This window comes from Condylura cristata, unplaced genomic scaffold, assembly GCF_000260355.1.
Source record: "Condylura cristata isolate star-nosed mole 26May11 unplaced genomic scaffold, ConCri1.0 scaffold00009, whole genome shotgun sequence".
NCBI classification, from domain to species: Eukaryota; Metazoa; Chordata; class Mammalia; order Eulipotyphla; family Talpidae; genus Condylura; species Condylura cristata.
In genome coordinates, this window is record NW_004567110.1 from 5,818,350 (window position 1) to 5,841,665 (window position 23,316).

The 23,316-nt window shown below is 45.3% G+C and overlaps 1 protein-coding gene across 7 annotated transcripts in view; it reads left to right on the forward strand.

Annotated features, from left to right (window-relative positions):
• LRRC6 (leucine rich repeat containing 6) overlaps positions 1-23,316 on the forward strand; it is a 109,410-nt gene that overhangs the window by 25,641 nt on the left and 60,453 nt on the right. For 5 of the 7 annotated variants that reach the window (XR_001145295.1, XR_001145296.1, XM_012722951.1 and 2 more), the window contains exons 8-10: positions 4,539-4,604; positions 5,798-5,867; positions 6,562-6,657. Coding sequence is in view for 5 of the 7 variants with exons in the window: in XM_012722951.1 (XP_012578405.1) it covers positions 4,539-4,604; positions 5,798-5,867; positions 6,562-6,657 (232 nt within the window). In the remaining 2 variants the exon portion in view is untranslated. The remainder of the gene's footprint in view (positions 1-4,538; positions 4,605-5,797; positions 5,868-6,561; positions 6,658-23,316) is intronic. The other 2 variants (XM_012722950.1, XM_012722952.1) reach the window with 2 other exon arrangements.

The following is a 23,316-nucleotide window of genomic DNA, read 5'->3' on the forward strand; positions in this document are numbered from 1 at the left end:
GAGGTGACGGTTTCCATGGTGGTGGAGGTGACGGTTTCCATGGTGGTGTGAGGTGACGGTTTCCATGGTGGTATGGAGGTGAAGGCTTCCATTGCAGTGTAGCTGCTGAGCACACCTGGCTGCCTTAACCAGCCTGTCAAGTCTCATATCATTTTGTGCAAATCTGAAAGCGAAACATCTAATGTGTTTTAAGTGCATAGAGTTTGATGTCATGTTCTTGGCATGCAGAAAATGATCTTGACCTGTGGAAATTCCTTGCTATTCATATATTCCCTGAAACATTGGACCACACACGAGTTCATGTCTGATAATTGCCAGTGACTGTTGTTGTGCTTCTTAATTTTTAAACTGTGCCACAGAGAGGATGTCTGGGAATACTGGTCTCTCTCCAGTGTATTTGCTTTCTCTTCTGAAACACATCTATAAGCTTTCAAATACTCAGAAAAAGAAAAGGATACGAATACCTCCATAAGGTTAATAAGAGAGGGAAAATATCCTATGTGACCTATTTCATTTAACTGTGTTGACATTTAAAAGTTGAAATCAGGCGTAAAAAGGCCAGAAAAGCCAACTACCAAAATGGCAGCCTTTGGAATAAATCTTGCTGGCTTCATTTCACTACTCAGAGCCTAATACTCAGCCCCTCATGCACTGTGTGTTTCCGAGGGCGTGGTGGTGAGTCAGTCCCTGTTCCTCGAGTTCACTTTACTCCTAGCCTCAGGTGACAGGCTTTCCTTGCTGGGGTCCAGAACTTGAGCCTGAGGTGGAGTGACTTGCCCAAGGTCACATGGTCTGATTCTCACTGTTACCCAAATCTAGTGATTTCCATAACCAAGTTTGTAACCTTCCCACACTCAGACACCTCCAGCATGTGTGAGTGTGCACAGAACCTGCCTCAGGCACTGGAGAGGCAGCAGAACCTACAACAGCATCTGCCTTCATGGAGGTTAGAAATCTAGTGGGAAGATCAACTCTCTTCAGCCAACAGCGGGGCTTCCGGTGTTACTTTTTTTCAACCAGATACTCCACAGGCAAAGTCAGACCTCTCAGTGACCTTCACACCATCTTGTCCTCCTTCCCTAAGACATCCCTGCTCAGTTGGAGCACAGGCCATTTAGATAGATCCCACCCTGCACCTCCTTATTGTGATCAGCTACTTGCTTCTTGATCAACCCTCCACCCACACTACCTTCAATCAGCTGAAGAGCTGAACACCCACCAATGCCTGCCTCTATCTGTCCTGCCATCTTCAATCTGTGACTCCATCTTGCTCACAGCCCTTCAAAGCGCTGGCCTTCCTGCTCTCTACACCTCACTTCCAGATGTCTCTTGCCTCATCCATCCCAATTGCACGATTCTCTGTTATCCTTAGATTTGTTAGCATCAAAACCTCTTTTCCCTCCAGAATTTTCCTTCCGAATGTCTCGTGTGCACCATCACCTGCACTCCCAAAGGGCTCCCTCCTGCTGGCAACATGCTCCCCTTTAGGCCATGAATGTAGACCAACAGTTCAGTCAACTATTGTTCTTACCGTCCGTCCTGTGTGTTCTCACCTCTGTCGCCTGCTTTGGTTTTGTGGTTCATCGCAGAAATCAGTCCTTGGCACTTTGTCCTTTCTTCCCTCAGCCTCACCTCACGAATCCCTAACCCGCTTAAATCTAACCTGCCATCTACACCTGGACTTGCCTTCATACACAGCTAGAGGGGAACATCCCACTCTCCTTGTTGGCATGACTGTAAATCTATAGCCCCAGCTCTTCAAGTGGGTAATCGTACTGTTTTCTGGGGCTATGTCTGTTCCCTTCCCTGCACCCCCTTATGCTTTCAGTCTTAAGGGAAGACCTTGTTTCTTATTCCACTGAGAAAGCAAGCAATTGGAGGTCTTCTCATCATCTCCAAACTATTTTCACTATAGAGCAGTTGCTACTGTGGGTGAACCTGCTCTCCAGAGCCAACTGTCTCAAATGGTATATGGCTCTCGACCCCTTTCCTATCAAGGACTTGGCTTTCGGAATCATCCTTTCTTCTGTATCAGTTCCTCTCCTTCTACTGGACCAATCTCACCAGCATAAAATGTAGTACCTTCCATTTAAAAGAAAATAAACTCAAGAAACCCCCCCTCCCCCAGCTTTCTTTCCAGTGACAGCCCTACTTCTGCGCCTCCTCATCAGAGCCAAGGTTCTCATGGCTCTCACCACTCTCCTCAGCCATCGGCCCCTCCCCCACACCTCCTCCGGCAGGCCCCCTTCTAGGGATTACAGTATTTGGAAACTTTAACCCCCTCATTTTTATAGTGTATGTTCATATCACTTCTATTTTCGGTCACATCGTTTCAAATCTCAACCTAGAAGATCTGTCTCCTCGACCTAGAAGACCTGACCAAGTCAGTCATTACCTTCCTTCCTGAGGTAGTTTCTTCCCTTTGTTTCCATTTCTTTGATCTTCTTACCTGCTCTGCTTATTGTATGCTTTTCCGGATCTTTTTTGTCTGTCACTTAGTCTCCTGTGTCCTCTGAGGCAACATCCACAGAAGTCTTCACTTTTTACATTCACTCTTCAGAAATCTCAAAGGATCTTAGGCTTTAAATGCTCTCTTTACATTACTCCAGCCCAACCCAAGCTCCTCCTTGAGCTCAAGGCTTGTATATTCAACTTATCTGACGTCGTGGTGTGGAGTATAAAATAGGCCTCAGATACTTTTTACAATTAAAATATGGATCCTAATTTCCATCCCCACTGCCATATCACCACGACATGCTTGTCCCAGCCTTCCCCCTCTCAGTGAAGAACAGCCCCTCATCTATTAAAACCAAACGCTTTGGAGACATCTTGATTTTTGTCTCACTCATATATATACTTTTTATTATTTTTTTTTACCAAATCTTTTTTTAAAAAAGATTTATTTATTTATGCATACAGAGCTGGGATACAGGCAAGAGGTGCAGGAGCAGTGAGAGGCTTCACCAGAGATAGAGCGGTGAGCAGGACAGGCAGATCGACAAAGTACACTGCTGAGGGGAGCAGTGGGCAAGACAGGAGAGGTCTGCTGCACCTTGTGGGTCACCTCCAGGGCCAGGGATTGAACTTGCACTGATGCAGCTGCGGCCAGCTTGTAGTGCTGCATCCTAAGCTGTCACACCACCAGAGAGGGCCTCACTCATATTTTTCTTAATGAGGCCTGGGGTTTTGTCCTTCAGCATAACCAGATTGTATTCCGGAAATCAACCCACTCCTTGCTAACTCCATCACCACCTTAGAGTAAATTACCGATTTTTTTATTTTTTTATTTTATTTATTTATTTTTTTTCCAGCACAATGTCAGTAACTTGCTAACTGGTCTCCCTGGTCATCTCTTGACTTCCCGTAATCTCCTCTTCCCCACTAAAGGAAGAGGGAGGAAAGGACACATCCACCCTCTCCTGAGGGAAATTCCTTGAGAGAATTTTAAGGACTAAATGAAGGCACCGCACCACACTTGCCTTCACAGACTAACTCACGTGACCTCTTCTAAAGGCAAAGAAGGCTGGGAGATGTAGTCTTCGTTCTGCATAGCACAGGGGCCTGTGACTATGGGAGTAGATTGAGAGGAACAAATAGCCGTGGCAATTCAAGTCACAGGTAGGGAGAATTTCAGTTAGCTGGCTGGGAAATTGGGGAATAAGCAGTTGAGGCAGGAACAGCGCAAACGTGTGCCGAGTTGAGCTCAGAAGCAAACAGGGCCTTGAGCAAAGCCCCACCTGGCTGGCTTGTTGAGAGTGGCTGCCACAGACAGACAGACCGCCGACGGCAGATGTACAGCTCGTTTTACACCTTTCCAAGCATGGTCGTTGACGTTCCCGAGTATTCTGTGTCCTTTGCAGAAGAGTTCAGAGTAGACTCAAGCCAGCGTTCCCAGCAGCACGGTCGTGTGTGCAGGCTGCAAGGTGGGCCTAAGCCTCCTGTTAGGCCTCGGGACTGCCCTCTGTGGGCGGGAGGGCTGTTTCCACAGCTGCTCAGCCCCTCCGAGCCTCGGGCCTCCTTATAAAGTGGATACAGTGGAGGTGCCAGATCCAGGCAGTGTCTCCACAGCCGCAGACCGAGTCTAGGTCGGCAGTGAGAGGAGGTGAGGAGGGTGGCAGGAATGGAGGGCCGCTGCGAGGCTCACAGCGCAGACACAGGAGCCTGGGGCGGGGGCGGGCCGGGGAGCGGCACGGCTCATGCTATGCCGTGGACATTGGACATCCGCAGGGTTTTAGTTTGCTTCTAGCCAACTGAAAAGAAATGGAAAAGAAAACTTTAGCCACCAGATGTCTCTGCGCACCAAAGTAAATCTTTTTGTATGCATTCCCCACATGTAAATAACGTACCCAGAAGTAACGTATAACTGTGTTGTAGGTTTCTTCTGAGATTTTCAAATTAACATGTTGGCTCTGAAAATAAGCTTGCCACTGGAGATCATTATAAAACGATTATCAGATTTGTTTTTGATGATACGATGGCATTACCTCTACAGTGTTGCTAAAGATATATCTTTCCCCCCCAAATGGATTATTCCTTAGACTTGACTTCTCTCTGAAAGATGATGAAACCCGTCACCAGATCACCCTGGACCTTGCTGTCTATAGGTGAAGACTTTTCATTTTGTATTTATTTAATGACATTTCAGTCTGTTTTCCTCCTCTGTTGTAATCTTGTGAGTCCTGAAACATTTTGAAGTGCAAATGGACTTGCCTTTTATTTTTTGTTAAGATGCAGAACTTACTATAAGTTTTACCAGTGCAAGTATTAAAATGAAACAAAAAGTAAATAAGCCCACGAGTCCAGGGCCATGGCTTTAGGACTATCGGCTCCTACGGCAGAGTCTAGATAATTCTCAGGGCTTTACAATGACCTAATATCTGTGTCCTAAGAGGACCCTGACATGGTTGTAAGACACAGCGGTGCTGTGTCACACTGGGAACAAGTCTTTCTGGGGGTGCCCTCAGCAGTTGAGTGGGTAGCTATGGGGCATCAGGTGAGTATCCCCAGCTGAGGCAGCTGAGGCTTGGAGCAGCTCAGGCACATGGTGAAGGGCACCAAGCAGGGAGGGTGGAGTCAGCCCCAGGCCAGTCAGTGCCATGAAGTGTCCTTGGGCCCCAGTTTTCTACCACTTGCCCTAATGCTGTGAGTTTTGAATCATCACTGCATTTTCTAGTGTCTCATCAATATGTTCAACTTTATAAAGTAATTATTTGGCTGAAGCTCTTGTTTTAGTTAGTGATGTGACCTCTACATCTTTTATCCACTAGCGAAGTTGGGGGGAATGACTCGGGTCACTGCCACGGCCAGGCAGCTCTGCGTGTTCTGCAGGATGTGCCTGGGAGGGCAGAAGCGAAGGGGTCCCCCCAAGAGGTGGCATCAGGGCGCTGCAGAACAGCTGCAGGAGCTGGAGAGCAGCTCAGGAAGCAGGAGCTGGCGGCTGCGGCTGCCAGCTCAGTAGATTCAGCAGCGCTGGCTGTTCAAGTCGGCTTGAGGGGCTTAAAATAAAGTACGCATGAAAGGACGTGGCAAGCAGTTTTCTGCAAACCTCTGATGTTTCAGGCTTCAGATATTTCTGGGCTAGGGGCAATCAATGCCAAGTGTACTTGTGGGTCTAAAAATGAAGTTGCTGACATACTGAATCTCCTTTGGTCTGGAGATTCATTTAAGACTAGCTTTTGAAGACCTGTTTAGCGTGGACATTTTAAGCTGTCTTCATTTAGCGTAGGCGCATCAGTGTGAATGTGCAGGGATAGTGTGATGTCTTACAAAGTCGTAAGATCGTGTCTTCCTTTTAAAGGTACCTGGACACCTCTTTGATCGAGGTCGATGTGCAGCCAACTTACGTGCGAGTGATGGTCAAAGGGAAGGTGAGGCCCTGCACGAACAACTTCAAGAGCGAAGCTGGGTTGTGTCTAAAATCAAAATGCCATTACAGTAGAAAAAGAAAACTCAGAAAGTGTTTTTTTTTTGTTTGGTTTTTTGTTTTTTGTTTTTTGTTTTTTTTTTGGCACAGGATTTTATGCCTTGGGAGTGGCATAAAGTGAAGAGAATGGCTGCTAATCACCTTGATAAAATGAGCTCTTTTTATTAACACGGTTGCTTTAGTCGTTTCCTCCAAGCTGGGGAGATGATCCTAGTCGTGTGTACAGGATCGTCTGTGCTGAAATATACTTAAATAATATCCTCACTTAACATTGGCAATGATTTCATTCACATCGTTTTTGAAGAGTGGTTGTTGCTTGTTCCAAGACTTCGTGTGTTAGTTTGAAAGGCTCTAAAATGGAAACGATGCTATTTTATAACTAGATGTTTTGTCCATAAACCCCTCCCAGTGATATGACCATGTGCTTCACTCGCTGACTGATGTTGTTCTTTAGACTGTGGGTTAAAAGAGGTAAACAAAAGTTCACACATCTCAAGCACAGCCCACCTTTCTTTTCCCTCTTAAGTGTAAGCACACTGTTAAGTGGGCTGGTCCATCTTTACGAAAGTAACTCAATGCACGCGCCTCGCTGTGGAGTGGCTCTCGTGTAACGCACATTCTCGTGACACTTCCCACAGCCGTTTCAGCTCGTCCTCCCTGCAGAAGTCAAGCCCGACAGCAGCTCTGCCAAGAGATCTCAGACAACAGGGCACCTTCTGGTCTGCATGCCCAAGGTAGGTGGCGTCATCGGGTCCATTTTAATCTGTGTGTGGCTGTTCCTAAGGAACTTGACTATCAGATCTCATCATGGCTTCTATAGATTTCTTTTGATTACTTGGGAGAACCAGAAAACCCACTTATGCCAGCTCAGGCAGGAGAACTGAGTCCCTGCTCATAAGGAGTTGGGCCAGGACGCAGTTGGGGCCTGGGGCTGCCTGCTGTCACCACTCGCCAGAAGTCCCGGTCTCTTCACTGTCTGCCTCTGCCGGCTGCAGTCTGGGGGGTCGTGGGTTTGTGAATTAGCTGCTTCTTCCAGGTTGGCCACGAACCATTGAGCGTGTCTTCTTTCATGGTGATGGGTCCTTCCTTACACAAAACTTGGGGAGAAATGCAGCAGGCCTTGGAGTGTCAAAAAAGTACTACTTGAATTCCAGTTATTCAGCTATATTAGCTTCATGATTTTCTAGACCTCAGTTTACTACTATTGCTTTACTGTTATAATATCCATAACCTAGTGAGCACGCAGTGGCTTTCATTGGTCTTATATCTATGATCCAGGTAAGACTTTACCCCAAACTGTTTTTTGCCTTTTGCTTTGCGGGGGAGGGATGATGTGAGTCATTTGATTCATGTCAATGCAGCAGGTACGTCAAGTGCTTGGTGCCAGCGGCTGATCTAAAGAACCTCCAGGTCCTCAGCAGAGGAGACAAGACTATAGACAGATAGCTGCGAAACCCATGGCAAAAGCAAAGGCAGAGTGTCGTAGTCTATACTTGGGTGAGGAGGGAGAGTGGGGCCGTGTGTTTCAGAGAGGTCACCCATGATACAGGAAGAGGGGTCCTGTACAACGAGACTGGGGGGGGCGCAGCTCTTGAATGGAAAGGGGTTCTTTGTGGCTGAGCATGGGGTGTGGGTGAAGATGTGGAAGCTAGATGGGATGCAGGAGAAAAATTCACGGTGGTCTGGTATGGAACTGCCAGTCGTCATTCCATCTGAAGGAGGTGGAGGGAGACATCAGAGAGTCAGCCGGCTGCTAAATGAAACAGGCATCATGTTTAAGGTGGCACGTGATAACAGCATGAATTGTAATTTACTTCGTTAATATTTAATGGGTGTATATTAGAAGCCAGATACTGTCTCAGATACTGAATGCATAAGATCCTTACTAGCAGAGAAGGGAAACAGGCTGCACACAAATGAGAGCCTGCCTCTGGAGGAGAGAGCATGTCAGGCCTGGGCCTAGCGCGCTCCAGAGGAATAACTAGCAGAAGGAGCAGCAGGTGCAGAACAGACATGGCGGGCGGAGACACCTGTGGGAGGGACGGTGAACAGACCATGGAACTGGGGTGCTGGTGACTCCACATGGGCAGTGTAGCCTCTTCTGACCTGACTCCTTGACCTGGATCTCAGAGGTGAGTACCTGAGAGAGGTTCCTGGGAACCCAAACAGGCTTATGACAGAGATTAACGACAGCCCTGAATGAGCCTAAGGAAACTACATAACGTCTTCAGCTTCTATGGAGTATACAAATTACCTGCAGGCGGCACGCGTGGGTCAAGATATTCACTGCAGAGACCCCAAACGAAACGGGCTTTCCCCACTAAGAGGCGTCCATCTCTGGTAAGGAGATATGAGAGAGGCAGGGTGGGCTCAGGCAGGTGGGGGCCAGGGCCTTCTGGTATCTTTGTTGCATGGATCAGCGAGTTCTTGTCTCAGGCCACACACATTGAGCATGTGGACTGCAAGGCGTGAGTGTTAAAGTTTACTCAGCGACAGGAAAACAGACAGGGAGCGGGCGCCGGCGTGTTACCCACTGAGACCCACTTTCTTCCTGAGATGAGAGCTAACAGCAGCTGTCCTTACTGTGCCTGAGAGAGGGGAGAGGTAGAGAGAGAGAGAGAAGGATCAGGCTGATGATGCAGCTGGAACCTGGCTAATGTTGATGAGCACTATGGAGTCAACCTCTGGCCAACAGGATGAAGAGCTTTGTTTGGTTCCCATTGTATTCTGTCTGGTGACTGTTAGCTCATCCCCTGAGCTAGGGGTTGGGTGGGGGTTGACTTTGCCCAGAGCCCGCAGGTTTCAAAGGGAAAGGAAAGATGATCCAATCAAATTGGGATTCTGCTCCTGAGGAATGAAGGAGAATGGAGTGTTTGCCACCCAGAGAGGAAATTTGATTAACCGATAAGGTTTCTCTAGTGACTTAATAATCCTTCATTTTCCTGTAGCCAATTTTGCAACAGATTGAATATGGGTAATCAATTCTGTATTTTTAATCTGTGCCAACAAGACAGCAAATACAATTTGTTGTCAAGCAATACAATAACAAACACAACTGTAAGAACTGCATTGTCCTGGGTGAGTACAACAAATTAAGGAAATGCTTCAATGCTAATTTGAATAGCCCATAGGGAAATCTAAGTGATAACGTAATTACTGCAGTGCTTTGATATGGACATTTGTATGACACTCTGATTGGCAGTCTTTTATTTTTTGGAAGTTTCCATTCTAACTGAGAAGTCAAGATGAAATGGCAGGTGTTTCTATGAAGGACCTCAAGACCTTTATATGTGACCTGTGGACTTGCTGTGGGGTCGGGCCTTAGGCAGGCTGTCACAGCCTGGGGTCTTTGAGACTAAGACAGTTTTATGTTCCCATGATCCTTTTTGTTCCCATGGCCGTCTGTCTGAATTTTTCCTGTTAAACACTCATGGAAACTAGTGAGATATGGCTGATGTAAAAAGGCATCTGAGAAATGGTCAGCTGGAGAGGAGATACTCTGAGTAGAAGGACATAGAATGGCCCTATATAAGTGCTGGGCTGTACAAATTATTTCCATCCTTTTCACTTGTTATTAAATTACTTTTATTCTTCATCTCCTCTGTCTCTAGCATTGGTTTTAAAAGGGCTAGTGGCAAAAAGTAACCTGTGGGAAATAAATTATAGCCTCAAATGAGTTGTTTTTTTATTCATGAGATAGGTATTTTTCAAGACAAAAACTTCTTCTTAAAAATCATCAGAAGTTAACTACCAAAACTCAGGCCTCCTAGGCTCACTACTGAAAGTATGTACTCCTGAAAATGAGCATCTTCCCAACTCCCGTTGACTGGAGCAGTGGAAGTTCTGCCGTTCCACCCACTGCTGCAGATCTGGGCTTCTCTCTCATGCAGAATTCTCCAAATCCAGCCTGCTTCTTTGCTTGAAAATCATCTTACTAAATTCTGCCTCCAGAACATTCCAGTGGAGTTCTTTCTGCCTTTGTCATTGGCAGGAACTGGAGACGAACAAGAGAGCGCATCCTTGGGCAGCTCTAGAGCTACTGGCCTTGGGCAAGTCAGCCACTCCTCTGTGCGTGAGCGTCCTCACCCCCAAAGTGATACTGGAATTTCCCAGGCCACAGTGTTGTTCTGAGGATTATAGAAATCATAGGAAGCGGCTAGCGGAGCCCCCGGGACATGATATAGACTAGCATGGTTCACTGGTACCAACTGTTGTCTGTGACGAGTAAGGAAGTTTGAATTAATTCATAGTTTTCACTATTAGGAATCAATATTTCTATTATTGAAAACTCATTGTCTTCATAGATTGTTAGGTAATAAATGGATATATTTAAATAACCCGAGCTGTATTTCGAGTTAGCTGTGGTTTTCTAATTACTACTCTTTATTTTGTGTCCTTTAACAGTTCTTTTTGTAGTTTTCTTGCAATAGAGGCTACATGTTTTCTAAAGTTCATCTCTGGGTACTGTGCATATGATCTCAGCTCATCTTTGAGTGGGGTTATCCCCATCACATTTTCTAGGAGTTTGTGCTATGTTATCTTACGTGTGTGGCCAGACGAAGTTATCCGCACATAAACAATCTCATCCTCCTGGGCTTGGGGATATTTGGCGTATGAGCCTTCACAGTCCAACTAACAAGATTTAACTGAAGCTCTGTCCTCACTGAGAAGCTTGCACCAAGTCTTATCAGTGAGAACCCATATAGAACCTCAGTTGACAAATTACACAAATGCTCCCAAAATGTGCCTGCAGGTATCCCTGGCGTGTTCTTTCAGAATAATTACCCGGGCTTTGCCAAGTCACATCTGAATTGAGTAGCACACTTATTTGCCTTCTCCTTACTAGCTGCATAAGTTTCTCACTTCTCCTTTATACTCTATGCTCGTGGGTGCTGAAGGCAAACTTACTTTTATCCGTCAGTGTGGACTGCCAGCAGGTCTGTGCGGAGCGTCGCTGGTCATCCTGCCACGCTCTCCTGTCCTGCCCATACATCTGCTCATCTAGACCATGATTGCTCACCCCCAACTCATGCCATAACCTTCCAACAGTGAACAAAAGTAGAAGCATCAGAGGGTCATGCCCACATGCTCTGATGCCAGTCTGTGCCCAGCTCACCAGGTGTGTGGGTCCTGAGTCCACTGTTTCTGAAGGACCATTCTCTCCTCTGATGGGTCTCTCTGCTCTCTTCTTCTGCACTGATTCCCTTCCCTGCACCTTAGATTGGAAACATCTCCCTTCTAATAAACAAAAACATGTGCTTTTACCCATTGACCTCTCTTTATTGCCTGATCTGCTTAACCGCAAAACTCTTACAATAGACATTCCTATTTGGCATCGATGAAGCAAGAATCACCCGCAACTTTCTCCTGTGAAAGAGCATTAATTTCTAGTGAGACTGTTTCTAGCCATTTTGTAAAAGGATCTTTTCTTTTTAGGCATCGTTTTGTCTTTCTTGATGTTTGTCCTCACTTAATAAAATCCCTGTTCCAGTGTTAGCCTGTCATGTAGCTGGTCCTCCCTGAGCTAGCTGCACTTTCCAAATCTAGAAAGACTTGGAAGGAGCCGTTTGGTCATTAGGTTAGCTCATCTTTCATTTCAAAGCCACACACTGTTTCATGCAACTGCCAGTACTGATTTTGCCCATAAATACTAGTGATTGCTTCTTTAAAGTTTATCCTCAGCTGCCTGGGTACCTTGGGAATCAAGACCAGTGTGCTGTCTTTTTTGTTTTTTTGGATAAATTGCTCCAAAATTTAAAATTTGCCGGTCATGCATTTATTTGAACTAGGATAGGTTTCAAAAATGTTTTCCTTGTATAAGTACTTTTATCTGTTCAAAGGCTTTGATAATGTACCAATGATATTATTTTTCTAATATGGGGGATTAATGACTTTTTAAAATATAAAAAATATCTCACTTTTTTTAAAGAAAATTTTTAAGTGTCTGAATTATATGCTTCTGAAAGAATATATATAATTTTCTCTAATTCCAGAAGGAAAAATATCCTATTGCTTCTAGTTTCCTGTGAATCATATTCTTTCTGGGAGTCTGAATCTCATATTTAAGTGTTCAAGAGAGATAATGAAATAATAAAAATAAACACCAGAAATATGTCAGAAGATGGTCAAGTTTCAAGACTTCATGCTGGGCTTTCAGGGCAGCAGTTACTCTGGTAATACCCTCTGCACCTGAAGGCTGGGCCTTTACCATCTCAACCTCCTCAGCCCCCTCAAGTTAAAGCGCTGGGTCCCACCAGGCAGGCTGGCACTTAATGGACTTTGATATTTTGGAAGTTTTATGAAGAAAAAAACATGGAGACATATTTAGAAGTTACTTATGAGGCATGGGTGAAATTAAATGTGTATGCTTCAGCAGAATGATGATGGAGAGAAGATATGCCACATCCATAAATAAATTATGTGGAAGTTATTTCTATCAGAGGGGAAGTTATTTAGCATGTTCAGGGGACCACAACCTGGAGTCAGGTGCTAGCATCAGAAACAGAAAAGTCTGCGTCTGCAAAGTTCTGAGAAACAATAGATGATGAATTATCAATTAATCAGAACTATTTAGTCAACTCATCCAAGACTTAACTAGGCATAGAGCGCCAATAAAGCGCTATGCACAGGGGTTCTCTCGTCCTCCTTTCTGTCTGTCCTCCCCGGGCCCCCATCACCACACCCCACAGGTCAGATCTCTGGCTCCAGTGTCTAAACTCTAGTTTCACACAGGCTCAGACTTTTGCTATGAAGCTTCTGTTCCCTTCTGTTTGAACTTTCCATTGTGCTACTGGTTCAGGGATTGTCACAATTTCTAGGCTTTTCTATGTCTCCCCGAATACCTCACCATTCCCCAGCTAGCTCCAGCACCAGCAGGACCCATTCTACATGCGGCTGAGACCTGTGGAAACCCCACCTACTCCCCCTGTGTGGACCTAGCAGGCGAAAATGGGGACCCCATTCCAAGAGTCTTTTCTCTGTTTTTGTTCTCGTCTGCTCTATTCTTTCATTTCCCCATTCGACAGCCCGTGTGTTTTAATGAGCACCTACTGTGTGCTAGTCACCTATGTTAGGTTCTTGGAGGGGCAAAGAAAAGTAAGACTCACACTGAATTCAGTACCCTTGGTGCTCTTCTTGCAGAGTTGGGAGTGAGGCTATCATGCATTTCTGGTCTGTTGCCTTGACCTGGAGATTTAACGGGGGCTTCTCATTTCCTGGCCCTGAGACATTCCTCATCCGTTAACCTGCTGCCGAGACCCTGTTGTCTCGCTAAAGTATTCCAATAATCTTATGGAAATAGTTGCAGTTGTTTGGAATAAAGTTAAAAATAGTTTTAAGTTATTATTCTCCTTGGAAGATGGAGTGAAGATGTGCAAAGTTATGTAATATATTAAGCTTAATGAACACAGGGAAATTGTGCATGGGAAGAACAAACACATGCTTTCTTTTTCCCCTCCGCCCAAATGGGTATATTGCACTTTATTCACAATCCTTCATACAAGTATTTTAAGGGAAATGATTTTAAAAAATGTAAATGTAAGTTGTAATAAAAGCGTACAATCTAAAGTGCTATGGAAAATTAAATGAAGCAAAAGTCAAAACACTCAAATGGACTAGAATAACGTTAATTGGAAGTATAAAACTCAGAAAGCCTCTAAGAAAGTAACAGATGCTAACCCACTTTTCTAGAGCACACCTGAATCTAAAAGGCACAGGGAATGAAGACAGGAATGGGGAAAGGCATGTTGGGGACTGCTAGTGAAATTAGAGTAGACACAGCAAAGTTATTGTCAGACGTGACAGAATCTAGAGTAAAAAGACATTAAAGGTTCTGAGATAATTCTTTAATCACAAAAACAGAGAGACCCAACTGTCTTTTATTCATTAGAGTATACGTTATTTAAGTGGACAAAATATAAAGTATTAGAAACGCCAGGAAAAATCAACAGTCAATGCTACTAGAAAATTTCTGACCTATTTCCATCCTTGGTAATTATAATCAACAAAAAGAAAGACCATTTTTTATTTGAATTATAAAACTAGGTCATTTTTTTTTTTAAGATTTATTTATTCGTACAGAATGAGGTACAGGCCAGGGATGCGGAGGGAGGGTAAGAGGACTCACCAGAGACAGAGCGGGGAGCAGAACAGGCAGATCTACGAAGTACACTGCTGAGGGGAGCAGCGGGCGGGTCAGGAGAGGTCTGCCGCGCCATGTGGTCACCTCCGGGGCAGGCAGGGATCGAACTCATGCGGAAGCGGCTTTAGCTTCTCAGTGCTGTGCTTTAACCGGCTGCGCCACCAGGGAGGGCCCCTAGAACTAAGTCATTTTTAAAATTCATAATGAACCCCATGAAAAACATTTTCATTTCCAAAAGAAAAAAAATTACAAATATTGCATCCACCAGTCAACAGAAACAAAATCCAGCGTAAGAGGAGGTGTAGCGTAAACCAACAAATGGAGACGTTCGAAATTTTACGTTAAAATGCTATGTAGGCCCTCCCTGGTGGCGCAGCGGGTTAAAGCTCAGCACTGAGAAGCTAAAGCCACTTCCGCATGAGTTCGATCCCCGCCTGCCCCGGAGGTGACCACATGGCGCGGCAGACCTCTCCTGACCCGCCCGCTGCTCCCCTCAGCAGTGTACTTCGTCAATCTGCCTGTTCTGTTCCCCACTCTGTCTCTGGTGAAGCCTCTCACCGCCCCTGAGCCTCTGGCCTGTACCCCAGTTCTGTATGCACAAATAAATAAATAAATAAAAATGCTATGCAGCCACAAGGGAAATGAAACACATACATACTAGCAAATCGTATAGACTTTAGAAAAAGCTCAGTCCGCTCACATCTGCCCGCTGTGTATTGCAGGCTTCACCAGCACAAAGAGTTTAAAGGGGCAGAAGGACCCACAGTCCCCTCTGCATAACAGCTCCTCCCTTTCCAGTCTCTGAGAAAGGGGCCGCGAGCTACCCAGCTACCCGTCTGCTCCTCCCCTGCATCCTAAGGACTCCCAAGTACCTCCTGGATCTCTTTCCTTTAAGGTCCTGTCCCCTGCTGAGCCCAGGTCCTGGCCTGTGCGCATGCCCGGCCGGCGCACCTCGCCCAGCCCTCTCACCATCTGCCTTCCCTGCTTCTTGCTACCCTCTCGCCAACGGCAGCCTGGACCACCAGCGCCTGCCCCCGGTCTCGCCCCCTACCCCTGTTCGTCACGCGCACCCTGCCGTGGTCCACTGTTGGAAAGCAGCTGTCACGTTGGGGTTTGTTCTGTATTCAGCTCAGTTGGACTCCAGGGACTCTTCTCCCCACGTGGTCGACTGTGGACTTCCTTCTCAGGCTGCTGCCGGGCTGGACTGGCAGGCTGGCAGGCTCCCTTGTCCAGTGTTCCTCCTCTGAAGAGGCTCTCTGCGCTGTAGAGCCCTGTCAGAGACCAGCTCCAACTATTGAGGTGTCTGGAGGCAAGACAGGCAGGACCCTAAGGTGGGAAGCGTTGGCGAGTGGAGATTCCTAAAAAGGGGAGAAGGAGAAAAAGGGAAAAGGGGGGCGAGGAAGACACGGGAGTTGGAGTTGGGTGCAAGTCTTCCTGCTCTGCCTTCAGCAGAAGTTTATTTTATACATTAGGAGCAAGCAGTGGGATGACATCAGCACACAAACTGGGCTGAGAGATTATAATCATCTTTTTTTTTTTTTCTTCTAGGAACAGTTTAGGGTCGTATTGCCCTGTAGCTGAGATATAACATTCCAAAATCAATCAAGGTTAAAAACAAGTACATAGGTGCACAAAGTTTATGACTAATATTACTATAGTGGAGATCAACTAAGATAGAAGTCCCTGAAACCTTATCTACTACTTAATGGGTTTTTGTTTTTCTGCCTGAGTCATCCTGGGAGACAGAAGAGGAAATTCCTTGCTAATCAAATCTCTGAATAGGAGACATAGGTGGATTTCCTTATCTGGAGACTACATAGTAGAATCCTGAAAAACTAGCCAGAAGACTTTTGTGGATTTCTTTAAGGTGTAGCAGGTAGAAAACTTGACTAGTTTCAAAACAGGCAACCTGGACGAATTTCCACATCTAAAGGCCAAACAATAGGAAGTTTGAGTAATTCTTTAGAAGCTGAATAGAAGGCTAGGTGAGATAACAGAATGATAAGATTTGGGTTTTCCTCCATCCATTTGGCAGTGAGAGAGACTTTGCAAAAACAGCCCTTTTGCATTTATTTATCAGTCAGTAGTCAAGTCACTTGACTTCAGAGGAATTTCTCACCCTGGTGCAGTGCTTGCTCGTCAGGGCAGACAGGCCTTATGCGGCTGAGGCAATCCAATTGTAAGCTGAAAGTTGCTCAGAATATTTTGATATTACGATTATACAAAAAAGGGAGGTCATAACATAAGTTAGCGTGGAAAGTCTGATTTTTCAGAGCTTTTCCTGAGCTACCCGGAATCTGTCAGATGATAGACGTCGCATAGCTTGTGTCAAAGCCCTTTTTGTCTGTTTGTGAGGGGGCATTTTTCTCTCACTGCTTCTGAGGCTGTGCCCGTATTGTGCCCTTACGCTGTCTTTTGTGTTTCGATGGTTGTATTTTCTCAGCCTGAGATGATAGGAGCTCCCTGCCTCATCCCTTCTTCTGGTCCTTTTAAATTCTGATGCCATCATGACCCTGACTGCCTCATATCGCCCACCTGTCTTCAGGCTCTGGGTGTTTTAAAACCAGTTTTCTTTCTGTTACCCAGGAAAGAGACTTTTTCCCGAAGCCATCAGGCCCTGCTGGGCTTAGTATTTTTGTTGACATCAGGTACCTTGGCTAAGAAAAATAAGGAAGCCAATTTAGAAAATTGCTCTTTTAGCTGAATTGCGTAACTGTATCAAGGAACAACGATGACACCAACAAGAAGCCCTGCAAATGTCCCCAGCACCTTTTGTGTAATGTCAAAGCATCTCGAGACAAAATATCTCCACATCTCCGTCTACTTATTCAGCCTAATTTTCAGTGATGATCTGCCTAGCTTTCCACACTGGTCTTTGTGGTCTTTTGCTTCCTGTCTTTATTCATGCTTCCTTCTCTCTCTGGAATGTTCTTCCTCCTCTGCATGGCCTCCATGTTCAGGCAAATGGCTGCTTAATCTTGTTATTTTGCTGGTTGATGTCACATCTTTCAGGAAGCCACCCCCCACCCCCACCCCACTCCCATCCCCACCCCTCCTCTGGGCTGCCATCATTGTCTGTGCACATATTTGCCACTTTCCTGCTCTCCACTGTATTTTAATGCTCACGTGACTTCATCACTTATGAGATGGGCGGGGATCACTTTCTAGTCTGTCCTCCCATGTTGACCTCTGCATGGTACATGATAGATGCTCAGTAAATATTTCTAAGCAGATTTAATAAAGGACATAGTTGGAACTAGGCTATGAAATGAAATATTCAAGCGCAAGAGAGAGTTACTTCTGATTTTGATGAAAAAAAAAACAAACATGTTATTTCAGAAGCCAACAATTCAAAGGGACAAGTTAGAAGGTTGAATAATTTATGTACCTCAACAAATAGGGTCTGTTCCCATTTTCTTTGTCCATTCACTCTGTTAATTTACAACCAGCAAGACTTCATCAAATGGGGTGATATTTGTTCATTCCTTTGAAACTTTAGCAAACTGACTATTAATTTGAACTAGGTGAAGCTGCAATTTTGTAGGTCAAAATAATTGTAGGTGAACAGTGATGTCCATGTTTCAACCTAAAGCCAAGGATACCTAGATATTTCCCATGGCATTGGTTTCCAGTGTTTTCTCACAACTCACATAATTGGGGTTTCCTTTTTTTTTTTTTTTTTTTAAGATTTATTTATACATACGGAACTGAGGTACAGATCACAGGTTCAGGGGCAGTGATAGGCTTCACCAGACACAGAGTGGGGAGCAGAACAGGCAGATCGACGAAGTACACTGCTGAGGGGAGCAGCAGGTGAGACAGGAGAGGTCTGCCGTGCCATGTGGGTCACCTCCGGGGCCAGGGATCGAACTCATGGGGAAGTGGCGGTGGCCAGCTTGCAGTACTGTTCTTAACCCGCTTCGTCACCAGGGAGAGCCCTAGTCGGAGTTTCTCAATGACCATTTTTGTCGTTGGTAAAGCAGCCGAACATATCACGTGACAGTAAATAGAGATGGTGTCAACGCAGGACACACGCAGCCTCCAAAGCAGCAAGACCTCAGCCAGCCACTGGCACCAGCAAACCAATGCCAGAAGGCGACACGGGCGAGGCTTAGCAGGGTCTGCCACACCCTGTGGAGAAGCAGATTCCATCACGGCTGCCAAGTCCCCTCCCAACTTCCGGCCGCACAACTCTGAGAGTTAAAATAATGTAACTTCATTAAAATGTTAATTTGTACCTTTGTGCCTATCCTGCAATTGAATTTTCAAGTAGTTGATTACATTTCTCTCTATGGATTCAGGAAACCATTAGTCCAACATTATCTAATTTATTAAACATATTTTGGCCGTTACAACTTTTCCATTAGTCATCCCTAAATACAGCTAGCACAAATGAACAGATCTTTGATGTTAATGAAAATCACTTTCTAGAGGAAGCAGGGCACCAGGGTTGCAGGTTCAGCGCGGTCCACGTGTCCATTTTTCGGGACACTGCAGCTCTGAGCCCCCGTCCTCTGCGTGACCACGGGAACTCTCAGAGACTTGCCTGCTGTTACTTGCCCTGGGGTGAAAGTAGATTTTGGTGTTGATATGAATGTTCTTGATACCTTTCTTACTGCTGATTTCTTAATTCCATCTAGCTTTTAAACTTTTAAGAATCTTTGAAAATATCTTTCAAAAATAAAATACACATTTAGAGTTTTGTGCACAGCACATTCCCTGTGAAGAAAAGTTCCAAATTTGTGTTTCTATTTGCATTTCCATAAACACAGAGAATCTTTGTCTGTGCTTATTGTGACAAATCACAGTGTTAGAAACGGGGTTGTTTGGGGCTCTAATTACGCACACGCTCCCATTCCTGCTGGTGCTTTTACAACGTAAAGCAATACAAAACTCGTATTTTGTTCAGGAGCTTTTTCCTTAAAGTTGGTATTCTGATGAATTTTAACTATGGTGGTGGCCTCATTTAATGTATTTAGAATAGCTTTTTTTTTTTACAAAAGGAGGACCCTCCCTGGTGGCTCAGCCCGTTAAAGCGCAGCACTGCAAGCTGGCTGCAGCCTCTTCAGTGCCAGTTCGACCCCCCCCCGCCCCGGAGCTGACCCGCATGGCGCGGCAGACCTCTCCTGTCTCCCCGCTGCCCCCTCAGCCGTGTACTTCAGTAGATCTGCCTGTTCTGCTCCCCGCTCTGTCTCTGGTAAATCCTCTCACCTCCCCTGCACCTCTGGCCTGTACCTCAGCTCTGTATTTGTAGCAGGTACAGGTTTCATGGACTCCGCCCCTACTCCATCCAGATGCTGGAACTCCAAATCCCATCAGTACCAAGAAGAAGCATGCAGGGACGTGAGGGCGGAGCTGAGCAGCCAGGTTGGGATAAAACCAGACATGTGGGCTCTTGGGGTCTCTTGGCCTGGTGGTTCGCAGCTGATCGTTTTGGCTCTCCATCGGTTTTCAGCAGCCGGTGGAGTCCAAGTCAGCAGAACTGGTAGGACATCCTAGTTAACCTGTGTTTCTCTCCCTCTTTCTCTGGGTTATTCCTTTACCTTTCTCCTTATAAATAAATCCATTATTTAACCTTTTGAGTGTGTCCATAAGACAATTGAATCGTAAGCGCACGGGTGAAGACCCACAGACAGGCAACCCAAATCACATTGGGGTGCCCTGTAACATATTCACAAATAAATAAATAAATCTTTAAAAAAGAAACGTTAAAGTGCTCATGCACTACTGTTCCCAGGAAGCAGATTCTGGGCTGGGGATGAGCTTTCAGGGTGTTGGGAAGGCAGAAGCCAGTGGCCCAGCACCTGGGGGAGGAAGGCAGGAACCAGCACTGGGAAAAGTGAGATGAACTTCCAGGCAGACCCAAAACGGCCTCAGCCAAGGCCCCCACACTGTAGTGTTGCCTGAGAGAGCTGGGCTGAGGGCTCAGCCTTTGGCCCCCATGTTGGTCCAAGTTGCTGGAACCAGGTGTCAGGCGTGTCCAGTGGTGTCCAGAGCTGCGAAGGCCATGTGGTCGAGGGCTCCAGAAAAGTCAGGGGTAACAGCATGGAGGGGCAGCCTTCACTCCGAAGGAGATTGGGGAGCCCTCCCAGGGCTTTGGGGCTCGTCTGGCCATGTTCCCATCTCCCTACCTTGACAATATACATACTTAAATTGAAACTTCAGTCTCTCCATTGCACTAACCACATTCTAAACCCAGAGCCCCATAGGGGAAGGTGCAAAACATTTGCATTTTCGCAGAAAATACTGCTGGGAAGTGCTGCTCCTCCCAGCCTGCAGTGTGGGGCTTGCTGGGCCCCGGAGCATGCTGGAGGGAAGGGCCAGTCCTCCTCCCCTGACTGGCCACTCTCTCATCCTTCAGTGGGGGGATTCTCTCTTTAATCATCTCAATCCTTTCTCTTCTATTATGGTTGACAGTGTGTCTTCCTATTCCAGAATTAGAATTAATGGCAACTACAAGTGTTTCATTTCCAGGAGGAGAGGGTGCAGGAGGGGATACATGGTGGGATTTCAGTTAAAGAAAAAGAAGGAAGGCATTATATTTTTGTATTAAAATAACATTAATATCCACAGCTATAGCAGCTTTGGCTATATCTTCTTTAGAAGCAAGAAATCAATTGAGAACAGTAAATGGTGACATGAAATAGATTTTGTAACACAGCAAATGCAACAGTTTAGTTTCAGTCTCCTCCAAGACAAACCAGGTTTGATGATGATAAAACCCTGCTCGTTGGGTGCAACTTCCCATGAGTCACCATCTTTACTTCTTCAGTAAACATTGTGGTTTTGGCTTTCGTTGCTGATTCCCTGATATTCGTAAGTTTTTGTTTCGAAGACTGTAAATCTTTTGTTTATGGAGGAAACAATTTATAACACTTTGAGTCCATTCTCCTTGCCTGGCAGCCTCAGTGCTGTAGTTTTATTTCTAGGATTTTGCTTTGTTTGTTCCTCTGCTTTGCTTTTTATATTCCACACATGAACTAAGTCATTCAATATTTGTCTGTCTCCTGACTTAGTTTGCTTAGCATTATCCCCTCTGGTTCCATCCATATTGTTGCAAATGCAAAGAGTTTGTCTTTTTTATGACCAAGTAGTATTCCATTGTGTGTATAGACCCCATCCTATGTCTTTGGATACTTAGGCTGTTGCCATGACTTGGTTATTGTGAATAGTGCTACAATGAGCTTAAGAATGTAGTTACCTAAACAACTATAAACCAGAGACATGGTATGGTGGTGGAAAGGGAATGGGATAAAAACTGGGGGTGGGAAGAGGGCACGGGACTATGGTGATGACACACAGGTGAACTGGTGGTGGGAAGCCAACAGGGACTACAACTGAGATGGAACAGTGTACAAAATGAAGAATGATGTAAAAAGTAAATTCAAAAAATCTGAAAATAATAATAAAACCAGGTTATCACTGAGGGAAAAAAGAATGTGGTTACCCTCTTGAATTATTGATTTTGTATTTGGAAGTATAGAGATCTAGGGATTGTGGGATCATGTGGTAGATCAGTTTTTAATGTTTACTGTTTTCCATTGCGCCTGGACCGGTCTACATTCCCACCCACAACACACAAGGGTTCCTTCTCCAAGACTGTACCTCTTTTAAAAGTTTTCTGAGAAAACTCTCCTAGCCTTGAAATTTAATATCTGTAATGTAGTACCTGTGGTAGTCATTGTTTGCTTGCTTTTCTTCTGGAGACTCAGCAAAGATCTGACCACTACAAAGTCTATTTATGATCCTTAAAGATATTTTCCCATCAGGCACTTAATACATATAGAGAAGAGTAGAGTTTCACTTTCATTTCTGTAGTGTGCACCTCCTCCACCCCCCACCCCCATGAGGCCTATGGGAAGGAAAGTCAAACTTAGGGTCATGTTCTGTGTAAGGTGTTGAACTAAATCACACACTTCTACATGGGTTGACCTTTTATAAACTATGATAAAAATCATGCAACTGCTCTATCTGAAACAAAGCTTTTTGTATCCCTGTGTAGGATGGTTGCAATCCAGCGGTGGTTAACTTTACGAGCCCTTTCCTGAGTTTGGTGCTGCAGTCTCTCAGACTAGGGTTCATGGCTTCATCATTCATTTTTCAAAGTGTGCATGAAATGAACAGTAGACTAAGCCTCCCGGGGTCCTGATCAATGGAGCATATGACTAAGAATCACTATTCAAATGGGGATGGATTATTAATTAATATTATTAATGTGGTTACTTGCCCAGAACTCCAGTGTAAAGGTCTAATAAAGATTTAAATAATCTGGCTTAGATGAGATGAATCTAGGGATCCTGACTCCTTCCCAAATGCAGATGAACCAGCAAATGGGAGTTGGGGCTGGGACCGAGACCTCAAAGTCCTAGCCTAGTTTACAGACGTGGGCCTTCTATTCTCAGGCAAAACAGAGGGATGATTGCCTCACCTGACAGAGGATTTGCCCTTCCCACCAATGACATGTGACCAGTACATGAGTCATTTTTCCCAAGAGAAAAGGAGCTGTTTAGGATGGAGAGAGGAAAATATACCTGCTCCAGATCTTTCTTCTTAGAAAGAAAGGGCAGAAATAGCCCCAAGCTTGGTCAGTTGACCACAGCAATGTAGGAGAGGAGTTTTGAAACTAGTTCTCTCTGTCTACAAGTAATCCCTGCCTCGTAGGAACACCGGGAGGTGGGGGTTACGTAAAACATGTGAATCTCCCACTTGAGGTAGACATGTGCCCAGCATACTTTTGGGGTGCCGCCCCACACTTCTATCTTAGGGACTTCCCAAGGGAAGGTGCTCAGGGTGAATGGTCCACCGTAGGTTTGTGGAACTGAGTCAACTGGTTTATTTACTGAGACCTTTGCATGCTGGCTATCGAGCTTATTTAATTTAAAAGAAGTCAGAGAAGTACCGAATTAAGACAGAAGGGGACCTTTGTAATCACGTCCCATCCCCTCATTTTACAAACGAAGGCACCAGGGCCCAATGAAATGGAGGCCAGAGAGCCCAGCCGTCAGCGTGGAGTGCTGCTCCCTGGGAGCTCCTTGAGGGCCGCAGCTCAAACCTCCTCTGTACCCTCACACCTCCAAAGGGTGGGGATGTTGTTGCCCTCCAAAAAAAATGTCAATTGAATTAATTCGCCCAATGCCCTTTGGCTAGAAAAGTGCAGCTTGTAGTTTGGCAAGACCATTGTGAACAGATAAACTTGGGATAGCTTCACTGGCTAACTTTAATTTGTGTAACCTCTTCCCATACATAGGGGTTA